Source organism: Sciurus vulgaris (genome assembly GCF_902686455.1).
Source record: "Sciurus vulgaris genome assembly, chromosome: 7".
NCBI classification, from domain to species: Eukaryota; Metazoa; Chordata; class Mammalia; order Rodentia; family Sciuridae; genus Sciurus; species Sciurus vulgaris.
Genome location: NC_136467.1, coordinates 120,537,025 through 120,552,938, shown reverse-complemented (window position 1 = coordinate 120,552,938; position 15,914 = coordinate 120,537,025). Strand labels below are relative to the sequence as shown.

Sequence of the window (15,914 nt, the reverse complement as noted above, 5' to 3'; positions counted from 1 at the left end):
CTGCTTTACACTGCGTGTAAAGGAAATCAGAGGTTTGTTCTTTGTGTCTAGCTTATAACGTTTAGTATATCTTCAAGATCCACCCGTGGGTAGTGGGCCAGAATTTCCTTCCTTCCTTTCTTTGTATCTATCTATCTATCTATCTTCATCATCTATTTATGGTACTGGGGATTGAACCCACCCAGGGGTACTTAACCACCGAGCCATATCTCCAGCCCTTTTTTGTATTTTTATTTAGAGACTGGGTCTCACTGAGTTGCTGAGGGCCTTGATGAGTAGCTGAGGCTGGCTTTGAACTTGTGATCCTCCTGCCTCAGCCTCCCAAGCCACTGGGATTACAGGTGTGCACTACCGCACTCAGCTCCTTTCTTTTTAAGGTGGAATAATATTCTATTGCATGTACATACCACATTTTGTTTGTCCATTCATTTGTCGATGGACATTTGGATCATTTCTACTTTTTAGCTATTGTTTAAAATGCCATTATGAAGCCAGATGCAGTGGTGCACACCTGTAATTCCAGCAAATCAGGAGACCAAGGCAGGAGGATCACAAGTTTGAGGCCAGCCTCGACCACTTAGCAAGATCCTATCTCAAAAATAAAATTTTAAGAAAGGGTTGGGGATATAGCTCAATGGTAGAGAGTCCCTGGGTTCAGTCCTCAGTAACACACAACACACACACACACACACACACACACAAAGTTGCTAAGACATTGTATAAGTAGCTGTTTGAACCCCTGCTTTCAGTTATTTTAGCTGCATCCCTAGAAATGAAGTTTCTGGATCATATAGTAACACTGTGTTTAATTTTTTTCCCCCCAATACTTTCTATTTTCTGGCTGTTGGATGCACTGTAGTATCTCACCGTGATTCTGATTTGCATTTTCTAATGATCAGTGGCTTTTGAGTATCTTTGTGTATTGCGAGGCTCTGGGGATCAAACCAGGGACGCTGCGCATGCCAGGCAAGCGCTTTACCACTATGCTACTGCCAGCCCTTTAAAATTTTATTGAGAGACAGGTCTCACTAAGTTACCCAGGGGAGCCTCGCGCCTGTGATCTTCCTGCCTCTGCCTTGGAGGAGCCAGGGTGCCCCGTGTGACCTGAGCATCTTTCTGCGTGCTTACCGCTCACTTCCAGAGCTTCAGGAAAATGTCTATTTATGTTCTCTGCTCATTTTTCAATCAGGCTGCTTATTTTTTGTTGTTGAGCTGTAGGAGGTCTTTATATATTCTACACATTAATTCCTTATCAGATATGAAATTAGCAAGTACTTTCTCCCTAACCAAGGATTGCCTTTTCACTCTGTTGACTGAGACACAAAAATGTTTACAACTCCACCTTTGATGTCCTAACCAAGAAATCCTTGCTTCATCCAATGCCAGGAAACCTTGCCCTGTTTTCTTTTTCTTCTTTTTCTCTTTCTCTCCTCATTTCTCCTTCTGCTCCTCCTCCTCCTCCTCTTCCTTCTCTTCTTTCTCCCCACCTCCCCAGCCCTCCCCCACCCCACTGCCCCTCCCCCTCCCCCCACCTCCGTCCTGGGGATGGAACCCAGGAGTGTTCTACCTCTGAGCTACCTCCCCAGACTGTATTCTTTTTGTAATAGGAATTGTTTTCCTTTGGATTATTCACGGTTAGTGTATAGAGATAACTGACTTCTCTGTGTTGCCTTCGTATTCTGCAATTTTGCTGAATTGATCAGTGCTAATTTTTGTGTGTCTGTGTATGTGAGGTGAGACGATTGTTTTTGTCTTTGTTTTTTGTGGTACTGGGGATTGACCCCTATCCTGGTACATGCTTGGCAAGCGCTCTGCCACTGAACCCCACCCCACCCCTGCTGTTTAAGACTGGGTCTCTAACTCTCCCAGACTGACCTTTAACCTATATCCTCCTGCTTCGGCCTCCTGGGGACCCTGGGATTACAGGCATGCCAGGCCAAGGTTTTTGTTTCAGCTTTTAGCTTTACCTGGAGGCCTGGGCAGGCCAGGTTTCCTTGAGTTTCCAGGGCCCGTGGGTAAGGTTTTTCTAGCTCCCCATTCACGGAGCCGGCAGGCTTCAAGGCTCCCGAGGGATCTCGAGTGCCAGTCCCAGCTCCCCGCCCCACGGAGGTCACGGCCTCGGCCCCGCCCTCGGCCCCGCCCACCCCGTCGAAGGCGCAAGCGCAGGGCGGCTGTGCCCGCGCGCCGTCTGCTTCTCTGCTGTCTCTTACTTGAAGCCCCATATCCTCTTCTTCGTATGTGAAGCAGGAGCGTCCCAGCGTCCCCTTTCCAACTCCCCGAGCACGTGCATGGGGTACAGAAGGCACGCGGAGGCCAGACCTGGCCCACGTGAGAAGCGCGGCCCAGGGTACAGCAGGGGGAAGCGCCTCGGCCCTCCTCCCCAGACAAGGGTCCTGCCTCGCCTGGGGCTGGAAGCCAGCCAAGGACACGCATCAGGGAGTCTTGGTCTTAAGTGACTAAAGACCCACGAAGTGCAGATTCCACACTAGTCCCTGAAAGGACGTGACATCTCATTTACTCCTGCCCCCGGCCTGTGGGGCAGGTATGGCATTGTCACTCAGAACTGCAGGAAACACAGACGGCAAAGGGGCAGGCCCGGGATTCAGACTTCGGTTGGCCCAACCTTTTACCAAACGTCTTACCTTCCTTGGTCCTTCCAAAGGCACCGCCGGCTTCCTCGGTTTACCCCATCCATCTTCTGGCCGTAGGGTCTGGGTGACTTCCTTTCTCAGCACCCAGTGGGTGTGGCCCGGGGACAACCAGCCACATCTCTGCAGATGTTACTGTGACTTTTGCCCCTTGAGAATCTGTCCACAGCTCGGGAGGGACGGCCGAACTCACACAGCTCTTGGCCTGAGCCCCCCTTACCAGAGAAAGGAGGTTTTGGCCAAGGACTCAGGGGGAGTGGACTCGACTCTGTTTGGGACCCAGCCCTCCCCAAGACATTGAGTGTGCCGAGCGGCCTCCAGACACAGCCCCTCCCGCCCCACCCCAGCCAGGGTGGTGCCTGTGTGGGAAGGATTGAAACCCAGCTGCCAGACCCCTGGACGGGAGAGGCAGAGAGTGCCGGCCACCATGCACAGCTCCGGCAGTCTCCGGGCGCTTCTGCTGCTGCCACCGCTGCTGCTGGTCGCCACCACAGGCCCCGCAAGAGCCCTGGAGGAGGACGAGAAGCGTGCAGTGGTGGAGCTGCACAACCTCTACCGGGCCCAGGTGTCCCCGCCTGCCTCGGACATGCGCCGGATGGTGAGTGTGGCTGGGGGGAGGGGTGCTGAGCAGGGCCCACGCCAGTCGTTCCTCCCCACTTCACCTGCCCTGCTGAAGCCACCTCCGTCCCTCTCTCTCTCAGAGACTCATCTCTTGGGTCCGTGACAAAGTCCCTGACATTTTATGACTCACAGGTTCCCATAAGCAGCCCCATTATCCAGATGAGGAAACTGAGGTTCAGAGGGATAAGCTTGGGCTCCTGCCGCTGAGAGCCGACCAGGAAGCCCTGGCTTCCCGCTCCACGGCCTCTCCCCAGCGCTTCTGAAATGTATTGCCTCTGGAAGGGGACACCTTTGTGACAGCAGTCTTTTTGAGGCCCCTCAAGGACATGGGAAAAGGAAGTGCAGCAGGATGGGGTCTGCACTTGGGGTCGAGGGAGGTGCTGAGGAGGTGAGGGGGAGCGGGAACCACAGCAGATAGAGCTCTGGACCCCACCGCTCAAATTCTGTCTCCATCACTAAGGGGTCCAGGATTTGGGGCAAGTCCTTCCAGCAGCTGCCATTTTCTCATCTGTAAAATGGGGTCATAATTACACACACACACACACACACACACACACACACACCAATTGAACCTCACAGATATGATTTTGTGGGCAGGGATGAAATCTCAAAAAAAAAGAACGTAAGCATACCATCAGGATAAATACACTGTTTGTGTGCCAGTGAGAAACACACAGATGCAGTAAAGGTACATGCACGTGTGTACAGACGACAGAAACCAGACCCAGGGGAGGCAGTTACCTCTTCCAGGGAGGGAAGGCCATCTGATGGCAGGGTCAAGAGCAGGATGCCTGTGCTCAAGGTTAAAGGAGATGACTTGAGAAATTCACTCCCTTCCTGCCCTCCTGGTGGTCCTCTCCGGTTTCCCCCAGGTGGCCTGATAGGTTGGTGGGCAGTGTCCAGGACCCCTCAAGCTTGTTCTAGAGAGAAAAGTCACCCCCAGAGAGCACAGCAGTGAGCCTGTGGCCCAAGACCTATATTCTAACCTTGGCTCCATCCCATCTGGATTGGTGACTCTGGGTGGGCCCCTTTCCCTTCAAAGTCCTCTGCTTCCCGATGGAGAGATGGGCATGGTGATCCCTGCCCTGGGATCAAGTCAGACTGGACGAGATGTGTGAAAGAGGTAGGACACGCCCAGTGCTGCCACTGGCAGCCAGGAACGCAGACAACAAACGGAGACCCCGAAGATGCTGGCATCGACTGCGGCCTGGGCCTCATTCTTGGGCCTCAGTTTCCCCGTCTGTAGATCCCTAATCTTCCTGCTGAGGATGAGGGTCTACACAGGCTGGGAGCGGATTCTCAGACGAGAGGTGCTGTCTAGGAGTATGGCAGCATTCTGGAGAGCAGTTTCAGAAAGGAAAGTGACAGGCCACTGCCTGACAGGAAGTGAGAAGGTGGAGACAAGGCTGGGCTGGGTATCAGGATGCATTTGAGACAGGATTCAGGCTCAAACTCAGTAAGGGGTAAATAGAGTGTCTCTGGAGTTAGGTGGCCTGGATTCAAATTTTGCCTTTGTCACTTATTAGCTGTATGACTTTGGCCAAGTTATTTAACTCTTCCATGTCTCAGTGTCCTCATCTGTGAAATGGGAATGATAACAATAGAGCAACTTTCTTTAGGGTCATTATACAATTACATGACTAATATGCATAAAGCTCTTAGAACAGTGCCTGACACACAGTAAATGCTCAGTAAGTGGATTTCTGTTTTTGTTTTTGCTTTTTGTGGTACTGGGGATTGAACCCAGGACCTCAAATGTGCCAGGCAAGTGCTCTACCACCAAATCACATCTCCAGTCGCCATTAGTTTGATTAACACAGTAGAGAAAATGGATCCTGGGTGAGACAGGTTTGACTTATCACAGCCTCTACTCTCTCCCTCAGCCTCTGTATCTCCATGTCACTTTTACCTTCCAGAAGGTTCCATCTTCCTTGAACCTTACCCCTACCTCTCTACCCCCAGCCTCTACTCTCTTTGGCACAAACCAGGTTCAGTCTTCTCATTTTTGCACCCAGAGACTCCTAGGATAGCCCCTACCTGCTTCCCAGCCTCTGGCTTCTGCTACAAGAATGAAGCTTTAACACATGGACCTGACCCTTCTCAAAGACCTTCCTTCGATGGCTCCCATTGGCTCCCAACTGCCTCAGGAAAAGCTTTACCTCCTAATTGAGAAGTCCTGTGTTCTGGCCCTTTCCTATATCTCTCCAGCCTCCTCTCCTGCTCACCCTTAACCTTAGTTAGCTGAACAGCTTGGCTTTCCTGAAGTCTGGGGAGGGAAAAGGCATGGAGGCTGGACTGTCCTGAGGGGACGGGAACGTCTCAGCTCAGGCCTTTGCACGAGCGTGCCTTTGCTCAGGATGCCCCTCCCGGGCTCCACCTGGCTAATGCCTCCTCTTTGAACACTTGTCTGGGTGTCTCCTTCTCCACCCTCAGCCTGGGCTACGTGGCCCTCTTTGGTGCCCCGACAGTGCTCATGGCTTATTTACCACATCGTGATCCAAGTGACCTTACAACCATATGAACCTGGGCTCCTTGGTTCTTGCTGTGTCCAGGGCTATTGAATGAATGGAAGGACAGATGAACTTACTTCCAGATGGTGACCATGTAGCCAAGGTGATGGGTGTCATGATTCCTGCAACTCCACAGGGAGCTCAGGATGACTGAGAAGCCTTCATGCCCAAAGCAATGACCCTCTAATGGTGGGACTTCAGGTGTCTAGTCAGAATGGAAATTACACCTGGGCTCGCAGGGAGCCTGCTGTAAGCAGGGCCATGTCTGTCATCAATAATCGACACATCTGTTAAGCACGGACTATGCGCCAGCACTGCGTCAGACACTTCACAGTGTCTGGCATCACTGCCCTACCCTGAGGGAGCGTACAGTCTAGCCTGGAGCCCTGCAGGTCACCCCAGATGGCATCCTGGTCCACGCTCTCGGCTCCCCGCCTTGCCAGTTATTCGGTTATTGCTGGTGATTTGGGACAAAAATGCCCAGAGAGAGAAAGGGATTTGTGGAGGTCCCAGCCCTAGACCTGTCCCAGCCGGGACCTTCCATCCCCTGAGGGGGGGGAGGGTTGGGCAGCGGCGCCTGAAGCCCTGAGGGGTGGGGGAGTGGGCGTGGCCACACAGCCCCTCCCCTCAGGGTCACCGGGCTCTTGCTGCTCTCTGGCTGTCTGGCTCTCCAAGCTGGCTGGACCACGGAGGGTGGGGCAACAGTTGCTGCCAGCACATCCATTTCCAGGAGAGGCCAAGGACAAGGTTTAATGGGATCCAGGCCTCCCTACTGAGTCCTTTGGGTCAGATGCCGTGCTATTTCCTCCTCCCACCCACTCAGTCTGTCCTCCCAGCCAGACAGAACCTCAGAGGCCCTCTAACCTAAAATGCCCTCCCAGTGTCTCACCTGAGGTCCCCACTGGAGAACACTGCCACTGGGGTCGGACAGCTGTGGGGTTCCAAAGACAGGCAGCAGGGGTCCCTTCGGTGTCACACCATGCACTTAATTTTCTTGGTGAAAGGTGCTGTCAGGTGACAGGAGTTGAGAGCACCTAGGAACAGCACCTGGAAGGGAAGCTTGGAGAGGGCGAAGGCATGGAGGCTGGACTGTCCCAAGGGGAGTGGGGACTGAGGGAAGAGGAGAGCCAGAGACTTCAGGTAGGAGGAAGGAACTGGACATCTTGTGGTCTTCAGAGCAGTTTAAACGGCCGAGAAGGGTATCATGGCCCACCGTTTACACAGAAGGGTATAAATACCTGTCACAAACATCACATTCAACCTCCCCACTGCCCTGCGAGAGTTCACAAGGGTTAGGCAGTCTCTCTCAAATCACGCAGCTGGTGACTGGCCCAAGTTCGATGAAATTTTCCGCCTGGGTGGCACCCTCCCATCTCCCCACAGTAGCCCACCAGGAGCAGAGACCTGTTAGAGGACATGACTAAGAGCCACCTCTCTAAGGAGAGCGGGGTGGGTGGATGAGCCTCTGGACGCCTGAGGACCCAGGACGCCCTCAATATTCTGCCCCATCCCTGCAGAATCCGTGGGCACCCTCGCCTCCCTCTCCCACCTCCCCTGTGCCCAAGGGTCCTCACCGCTCCCCACCTGCCCCGCAGAGATGGGACGAGGAGCTGGCGGCCTTCGCCAAAGCCTACGCCCAGAAGTGCGTGTGGGGCCACAACAAGGAGCGCGGGCGGCGCGGGGAGAACCTGTTTGCCATCACCGACGAGGGCGTGGACGTGCCGCTGGCCATGGAGGAGTGGCACCACGAGAGGGAGCACTACAACCTCAGCGCCGCCACCTGCGACCCGGGCCAGATGTGCGGCCACTACACGCAGGTGCGAGGCTGGGCCACGTGTGCCAGGGGCGGGGCGGGGCCAGCTCTTGGTTCACCCGCTGGGAAGTCATTTCTCTCTTTAAAAGCACATTTTCTGGGCTTGAGTTGTAGCTCAGTGGTAGCGCTCTTGCCTAACTATGGGTGAGGCATTGAGTTCGATCCTCAGCACCACATGAAAAATAGAATAAAGGTTAAGTTCTAAAAAAAAGGAAAACAAACATCTTTTGCCAGAAGCAGTGACACACGCCCGTAATCCCGGAGGCTGAGGCAGGAGGATCTCGTGTTCGCGGCCAGCCTCAGCAACTTAGGCCCTAAGCAACTCGGCAAGACCCTGTCTAATAATTTTATTTAGACCCTGTCTAAATAAAATACAAAAAGAGCTGGGGATGTGACACAGTGGTTGAGCACCCCTGGGTTCAATCCCTGGTACCAAAACATCTTTTGAAAATCTAGGCTGCCCTTTTTGGCCTGATACTGACAAGACATAAGTTAGGTGTCACAGAGCCAGTTTCATGGATGGTAGTTATTGTCATAGGCAAAATTTGAGCTCTAAGCAGTCCTGCCCTCTCCCACTTTCGTCTAACTTATGCAGGGCCGTTTGCCCCAGCAGCAAATGCCCTTAACTCTCCTCTCCCTCTCTTTTGACATGTATGGATGCTTAATTTGCTACATCTAATCCACCTGGGACTGATAAAGCAAATAGGCAATCTTGTTTGTTTAATTTTTGCTAAATAACCATGTACAAGAGTAAATTGTCTCTGTAAACCACTCAGGAGGCTGAGGCAGGAGGATTGTGAGTTCCAGCCAGCCTCAGCAACTTAGCAAGACCCTCACCAACTTAGTGAGACCCTGTCTCAAAATAAAAAATAAAAAGGTCTGGGGATGTGACTCACTGGTTAAGTGACCCTGGGTTCAATTCCCTATGCCAATAAATAACTAAAGCAAGCCAGCAAATCATCACTGAAGGAAGATTTCAGGTAGCCTCTACAGCATTCCCTGCCTCTTACCATCACTCTTTGCCATGGCTGGATTCTCACTGCATTTGAAATTTTGGGGCCGGGAGGGGTGCTGACCTTAGTGTTGATTGAGTCATTTTTTCTTCTCTCGGTGCTTATTTGTCAAATACAAACAACATGACAAAAAAAAAAAAAAAAAAAAAAAAAAAAAAAAAAAAAATCAAAGAAAGGAAACCAACCATCTTTCCACCACATCCCCCAGTTCCATTTCTTTGTGCCTCTTTTGGGTGGTATTTTTAGTCTTGATCTTTAGGAAAGGAAATCCCAACAGAACCCACCCAGGTCAGGAAGCCGTGAACCCAGCACCCTCCCTACCCCACTTCCTGTGGCCGTGCCACCCCTCAACCTCCCCAGGCACACACAAGCTCCCGGAGGGATTGTTGGTAGTGCCCAGCAGGACTGTGTATGCCCAGCTCCACCCCAGCTTTCTCTCTCTGGTTGAGGCCCTGTGGTGTCACTTCTGCGTGGAAGTTCTCAAGTTGATAAACAGAAAGACTCCTAGGCAAACTCCTCCTAGAATAGCAAGGGGAGGTTGGTGGTGTTCTGCCATGGCAGCACACAGAGGTCACTTGAATTTTATACTTAGAATACATTCTAGCTGCTAGGAGACCCACACCTAGAAACTGGAAGAGCAGGTCCTTGCCTACTTGTGGTTTGGGAAAAGTTCCAATTTCAGAATAACTCCACCTCTTCCTTTGCATGAAGTGCAAGGATCTTTAGCAATAACCCACAGGAAAAATTCAAGAGGGTGCATCAGAACCCTGGAACCACAGGAAGAGTTAAAGAGGGAAAGGGGCACACCTGTAATCCCAGTGACACCAGAGGCTGAGGCAGGAGGATTGAAAGTTTGAGCCCAGCCTCAGCAACTTAGTGAGACCCTGTCTCAAAAAGAAAAAAAAAAAAAAAAAGACGAGGACTGTAACCCTGTGGTAGAGCGCCCCTGGCTTCCATCCCCAGTACATCCCACCTTCATACACACACAACCGGGAAGGAGGTGGAATGGTGTTTGGAAAGGGAGCATAGACTGTGAGGGACAAACTCTCCCACCCGCAATCAGTATGGTCCTGAAGCTGTGTGTCTTCAGGGAATTGATGCCTTCTCTCCCCATTCATAGAAGGCTGGTGCAGACACCAGTAAGGGACCATGCTGGGTTTGCTGTCCTTCAGGTGGTTTGGGGCAAGACAGAGAGGATTGGTTGCGGTTCCCACTTTTGTGAGAAGCTCCAGGGAGTTGAGGAGACCAACATCCATTTACTGGTGTGCAACTATGAGCCCCCGTAAGTGCTGGGGAAGCCCCGAGATGGGGGGGGGGGGGGGACGGGGGGGAGAAGGCGGGGGTGGGCAGAGCCCAGGGAGGGCTGAATTGGGTACTGCCTAAGGACGTGGGGAAGGCTATCAATCTAGGGCTATATTCTCCAGGGAGCTGTGAGGGCACCAATGGGGTCTCCCCTCGTTAGCAGAGAAGGCCACCGGGAACCTAAGTTTGCCCAGCTAGTTATTAGTGCGAGGGGCAGACCCAGGGGCACTTGTAGACCAGTGTGTGAATGAGTGATGGGGGACCGAAGCCTCCACTCCAGCACCATCCTCGCCTCTTGCAGGGGGAACGTGAAGGGACAGAGGCCCTATCAGGAGGGAACTCCGTGCTCCCAATGTCCGCCTGGCTACCGCTGCGAGGACTCTCTCTGTGGTGAGTTGGGGTGAGCGCGCCAGGGCAGGGCCAGTCTAGAGCCTCTGAGAGCTGCGGAGCTGTGTGGGCAGTGGAGGGCCCTGGGCGATTCGCTCTGCCCTTTGCTCAGCCACTTTGGCGTCCGGTCATGCCAAGTGACCAGATTTCAATCCTTCCATGGTTGCTATGGAGGGTAGAGCAGAATCACGTGGCTCCCCAGCACAGCGTGAGGTGTGCACGGCCGGAAGGTCAAGGCTGGGGAAACTGAGTCGGGCCACGGCCCTGGGCGTGTCAGTGGGCTCGGTGGGCGGGGCCTGCGGTGCGGAGGTGTGTTAGCAACAGGAACGCAGCGGGGTGATGTCCCTGAGAAGCTGCGAGGGTGCCAGGATGCAGAGAGGCTTGGAGAGAGATGGATGAAGGCGCAATGCGCTAATAACAAGAAGTAGTATTCGTGTGTGTGTGTGTGTGTGTGTGTGTGTGTGTGTGTGTGTGTGTAGCTGGGGATTGAACACAGGGCCTTGTGCATGCGAGGCACTCTACCAACTGAGCTCTCTCCAGCCCAAGAAGTAGCATTCTTTATCAGTGAGGGCCACATCCGCTGGACAGGTGCGGACGCGTCTGGGCTCCTGGTAGCACCCTGCTTGCCCACCTTGGTTGCGGTGGGTGAGGGATGTGGGGCCCAGTTTGCGGCACTAATACCTGGCCTTGCCTGTCTTATCAGAACCCATCAGTGGCCCGAAAGAGGCGCAGGACTTGCCCTCTCTGGTAACTGAGGCCCCATCCACTCTGGCAACGGAAGCCTCGGGCTCTAGGAAAGCCGGCGCTCCTTCCCTAGCAACAGAGATTCCACGCTCCTCTGTAACCGAGGTCTCGGGCTCCCTGGCAACCAAGGCCCTGCCTACTGTAGAAACAAAGGCTCCATCCTTAGCCACGAAGGAGCCCTCCTCGATGGCAACCGAGGCTCCGCCTTCCCTAAGGAGCGAGGTCCCTTCCGCGTCGACAGCTCACTACCTGCCTGCCTTGGATGAAGGGCCAGGCGCCGTCCCCAAATCGACCCATGTTTCTGTTCCAAAATACGCGGACAAAGTAGACAGCAAGACAAGTGCACCCTCCATGAGCCCAGAGAGAGCTCTTTACCCCAGGACGTCCCTAACAGGGACAAGGGAACCCCCACCCCGTGCACAGGAAGAAGCTGAGGCAGAGGCCCAGTTGCTCCCTTCCCGTGAGATCTTGGCCTCAGATTTTCCAGACCAGGACAAACCAGATGAGCTGCAGGCCACCCTGGACCACACGGGGCACACCTCCTCCAAGTCCCTGCCCAATTTCCCCAATGCTTCTGCTGCTACTAATGCCACGGGTGGGCGTACCCTGGCCCTGCAGTCATCCCTGCCAGGTAAGGTCTCTAGCCTCCTTCCTTCCCACCTGGCTCCAGAACGTCAGCATCCGCCCCCAGCGTAGGCGCTATGGGGCGAGGTGGGGCTTGCCTCTCCAGCAGGCACTTCCTCCCTGGCTGCCGCATGGTGGGCTGGGGGAGGCCAGGCAGGCTCAGCTCCCTCCTGGTTGAGCCAAAGCCCCTTCCTCTTCCCACAGGTGCAGAGGGCAGGGAATGGAGGCTGAACTCCGGTCACGTGTGGGGTCCTCCCCCAGGACTAGCGCTGCTGCCTGCCGTGATGCTGGCTGGAATCTTCTGAAGGGGACACATTCAAAGGCAAGGCCTGGGGAGGGGTGGGACTGACCTCATGTCCACTCTGGATCGACTTTTTCCAAGTAAGAGGTCACAGGTTCCTGGGGAGGTCCTGCTCTGCTGCCCAAGCACCCCCTGCACCCCAGGCTCCGGCCAGGTGCACCAGCTGATCCCCTCGGGAGGCCTCCCCCTGGGGTTTGGGCACCGTGCTCCAGTGGCCACGGGCCTGCTCTCCCAGGGCTTCCCAGGAGCCCCTTGGCCCCTTCCAATCCCCTGGCCCCTCTGAAGCCACTGAAGAGTAGAGGGCTGTCTCCCAGACTCGCCTCCTGTCCTCCCAGGGCGAAGAGGTCACTACTCAACTGCCATCTCCCCCACCCTGTCCCCAGCCCCTCAAACAAGATGCTTCCTGGCTGAAGGGCTTCTGGAAGGGAAGGGCTGCCAGGCTGTGCCCCGTCCACGCGTCTGGGCAGCACTGACCTGGCTGACTGTCCGCTCAGGGGGCCACAATGACTGCATTCACACCAGGACCCCTCCTGCCCCTGCGGCGGGTGGGATTCTGCAGAGGGCGTGCCCCGTCTAGCAGGGCAGCCCTGCAGCGTCAGGCTCTGGCTGAGTGCCTGTGCAGCGTCGAGGAGAGCCAAGGAGCAGACGGACAAGCCCTGCCCAGTGGGGGTCTATGTACTGGGAGGCAGGGACTGGGGAGGGAGGCCCCTGACTCCTGAATAAAGCCCATTCGTGAGCACCTGGAGCCGGGTCCTTGTGAGGGCTGAAGGCACAGGTGGGAGGCCCTGCCTAGGCCACCTCTCCCCTACCAACCTGTGATGATGGCTGCACCTTTCACGTTCCTCTGCCCCCAAATACTCCATCTGTTCCCTTCCTGTAACGCCCCTCTCCCACTGGCATCGCAGGCGGTCATGCAGGAAAGGGAAGTCCCAGGGCTCTGGGCCGACTCTTCCAGTGGCGCCTAGCTGGTTTGGGGCTCAGGGTCAAGCACCCCTTTGCAGGGGGGTGCTGCTGCCCAGACCCACCTGGAACGGGGTTAGAAATGCACCACAGGCAGGGCTTTGCCCTGGTGCTGGAGGAGCCCCGAGGAAGGATTCTGGGGTCCCAGACACTTTTCCAGGAAAGCAGAGTGGGATTTTCCAGAGGAGCTGTGGGCCAGAAAAATACAAGTGGGGGGGGGCAGGGGAGCAAATGGTGACCAAGGGTGGTGGGAGGAGCAGAGCAACTGTCCAGACAAAGAATGAGGGAGAGCAAGGGCAGGATGGCCTGGCCATCCCAATCAAGCCATGCTGCAGGCTTGACCTGTAACTCATTTTTTTAATGTATTTTTAGCTCTATTAATAACTCACACAAAATTTGCCCATTTAACACATTTTTAGTATATTCATAGAATGTATAACCATCAACTCTAGCAATTTTAGAAATTTTCATTATCCCAAAGGAAACACCATACCTGCTAGCACTCACTCCCATTTCCAGCCAAAGCAACCACTAATATACCTATATGAATATACCTACATGACCCATTCTTGACATTTCATATAATTTCTTGGAAATCATATATAATTTATGACTTCTTTCATTTAGCTTATCAAGTTCATTGATGTCATATGGATCAGAACTTCATCCTTTTTTAATGCCAAGTAATATTCCGTTCTATAGAATCTTTTTACCCAGTGTTGGGGATTGAAACCAGGGTCTTGTGTGTGTAAGGCAAGTGCTCAGCCACTGAGCTACATCCCCAGCCCTATGCAATATGTTTTATTCATCCATTCATAATTCATTCATTCAGATGTCAGCTGATAGACATTTCAGTTATTTCCATTATCGAGCTATGAATAATGCCACATTAAGTATTCATGTACCAGTTTTTGTGTGAACATGAGTTTTCAATTTGCTGGGGTCCTACAGTAACTTTGTTTAACTTTTGAGAAAACCCCCCCCAAATACTTTTACATTCTCACACCAAGTATGTGAGGGTTTCAGTTTCTCTACATCCATGTAGATGCTAGTTATTCTCCTCCATCACACCCAGCAGGGGTGAAGTAGTATCCATGGTGGTTTCAATTTGCATTTCCCTGATGACTAATCATGTTGACCATCTTTCCATGTGCTTATTGGCTATTTGCCCATCTAGTCAACTCTCGTGCATTTGTCCTTTTATAACTGAGTTGTAGTTCTCTATGTATTTGCTACACGTCCTTTATCACATAAACAATTTGCAAATATTTCCTCCCGTTCTGTGGCTTAATTTTTCTTGATGATGTTCTTTGAATACAAGTTTTAAAACTTTGATGTCCAGTCTTTTTCTTTTGTTGCTTGTGCTTTAGACGTTGTCTCTAAGAAACCATTGCCTAATCCAAGGTCATAAGTATTTATACCTGTGCTTCCTTTGAAGTTTTCCAAGTTTCAGTTCTTAAAATCTTTAATCAACCATTTTTAGTTTATTTTTGTATGTGATATGAGTCCAGCTTCAATATTTTACATGTGAATATCCAGTTGTCCCGGCACCTTTTGTTGAAAAATTATTTTCTCATTGTCTCAAAACCTTTGTCAAAAACCAATTGACCATAAATTTTTTATTTCTGGACTCTGAATTTTATTCCATTATGCCAGAGTTTACTGTAGCTTTGTATTTAAGTTTTGAAATCAGGACGAGTCTTGAACTTTATTCTTCTTTTTCAGGATTGTTTTGGCTCTTCTGGGACATCCTTGGATTTCCATAGGAATTTTAGAATCAGCTTGCTAAATTTCTGCCAAGAAGTCAGCAGAGTTTTTATTAGGGATTGTGTAATCTGCCACATTAAATCATCCATGAACATGGGATGTCTCCCCACTTAAATAGCTCTTCTTTAATTTCTTTCAACAATGTTTTGTAGTTTTCAAAGTTTTGCAATTTTTGTCAATGTTCCTAAGTATTTTATTATTTTATGCTACTGTAAATGAAATTGTTTTGTCAGTTCAATGTATAAAAAAAGTTTTTCAAAATATTGATCTTGTATCCAGCCACCTTATTGAACTTATTGATTAGTTTTTAATGGATTCCTTAAGATTTCCTATATATAAATCATGTCATCTGCAAATAGATAATTTTTTACTTACTTTCTAATCCATGTAGTTTTTACTTCATTTTCTCATGTGATTTCCTAACGAGACCCTCCTGTACAGTGTTGACTAGAAGTGGCAAGAACAGATATTCTCATTCCTGATTTGAGGAAATCATTCACTAATATACCAATCTGAACTCTTTTCATAGATGTCACTTTATCAAGCTGAGGGAGTTTCACTGAACATTTTGTTTTGTTTTGATTTGTGGAGCTTAGGACTGGACCCAGGACCTCACACATGCTAGACAAGCACTCTATCACTAGCTACATTCCCAGGTTTCCACTGAATATTTTTATCATGAAGGAGTGTTCACTTCTGCCAGAGACCTTTTCTGCATCTATTGAGATGATCATGTGGCTTTGTTCTTTATGCTAAGGATAAGAATGTATTATACTTGTTGACACTCCTAGGTTAAACCAGTTCCATTCCTGGGAGGTCCCTGTCCTCTGCATTTTTCAGCTGCTGCCAGGGTGTCCTTGTTGGGCCAGTGTTCTTGATCTAGTGCCACAGCCTATGTGGTGGTCAGGTATGGGCCCCTCCTGGAGCAGGACTTGTAGAAGCCTGTCTTTTCTAGTCTCGGGTGGCTCTGCCTGCCTTCTGCAAAGAAAGAGCATCGTTGACAGCCCTCAGGAAACCTGTCACACAAAAGAACCTGTCTGAGGCAGGTTGGGACCTGGGGAAGTTTATTTTTTAGAAAATACAAGAACCCAGGACATGATATCCACACCTGTCAGGCCAAGCTATGACAAATGGGCAGGTGATGGTGGCGAGATGGGCAGGGAGGGGACCTGTGAGCATGAAAGAGCATGTTCAGCAGAAGGGGTGTGGCCATCCGGGAGGCCT

The 15,914-nt window shown here is 51.8% G+C and overlaps 1 protein-coding gene across 2 annotated transcripts; it reads left to right on the top strand.

The window, feature by feature from the left end:
* The first annotated feature begins 2,596 nt into the window (after window positions 1-2,596).
* PI16 (peptidase inhibitor 16) lies at window positions 2,597-15,065 on the top strand. Of its 2 annotated transcripts, XM_079148357.1 has the most exons (7): window positions 2,602-3,246; window positions 7,375-7,596; window positions 9,778-9,887; window positions 10,209-10,297; window positions 10,998-11,669; window positions 11,867-11,984; window positions 14,649-15,065. In XM_079148357.1, the coding sequence occupies exons 1-6, from the start codon at window positions 3,076-3,078 to the stop codon at window positions 11,965-11,967; spliced, it is 1,365 nt and encodes a 454-aa protein (XP_079004483.1). In that variant the 5' UTR covers window positions 2,602-3,075; the 3' UTR covers window positions 11,968-11,984; window positions 14,649-15,065. The 2 variants fall into 2 exon arrangements, with proteins under 2 accessions (XP_079004484.1, XP_079004483.1); XM_079148358.1 differs by lacking the exon at window positions 10,998-11,669 and having other exon boundaries at window positions 2,597-3,246.
* The last annotated feature ends 849 nt before the right edge of the window (window positions 15,066-15,914 follow it).

Coding starts and splice junctions, on each gene's coding strand:
- PI16 (XM_079148357.1), top strand. CDS start 3,076: ATGCACAGCTCCGGCAGTCTCCGGGCGCTTCTGCTGCTGCCACCGCTG. Junction 7,597..9,777: donor TGTGCGGCCACTACACGCAG/GTGCGAGGCTGG, acceptor GCTGTCCTTCAG/GTGGTTTGGGGCAAGACAGA. Junction 9,888..10,208: donor GTGTGCAACTATGAGCCCCC/GTAAGTGCTGGG, acceptor CGCCTCTTGCAG/GGGGAACGTGAAGGGACAGA.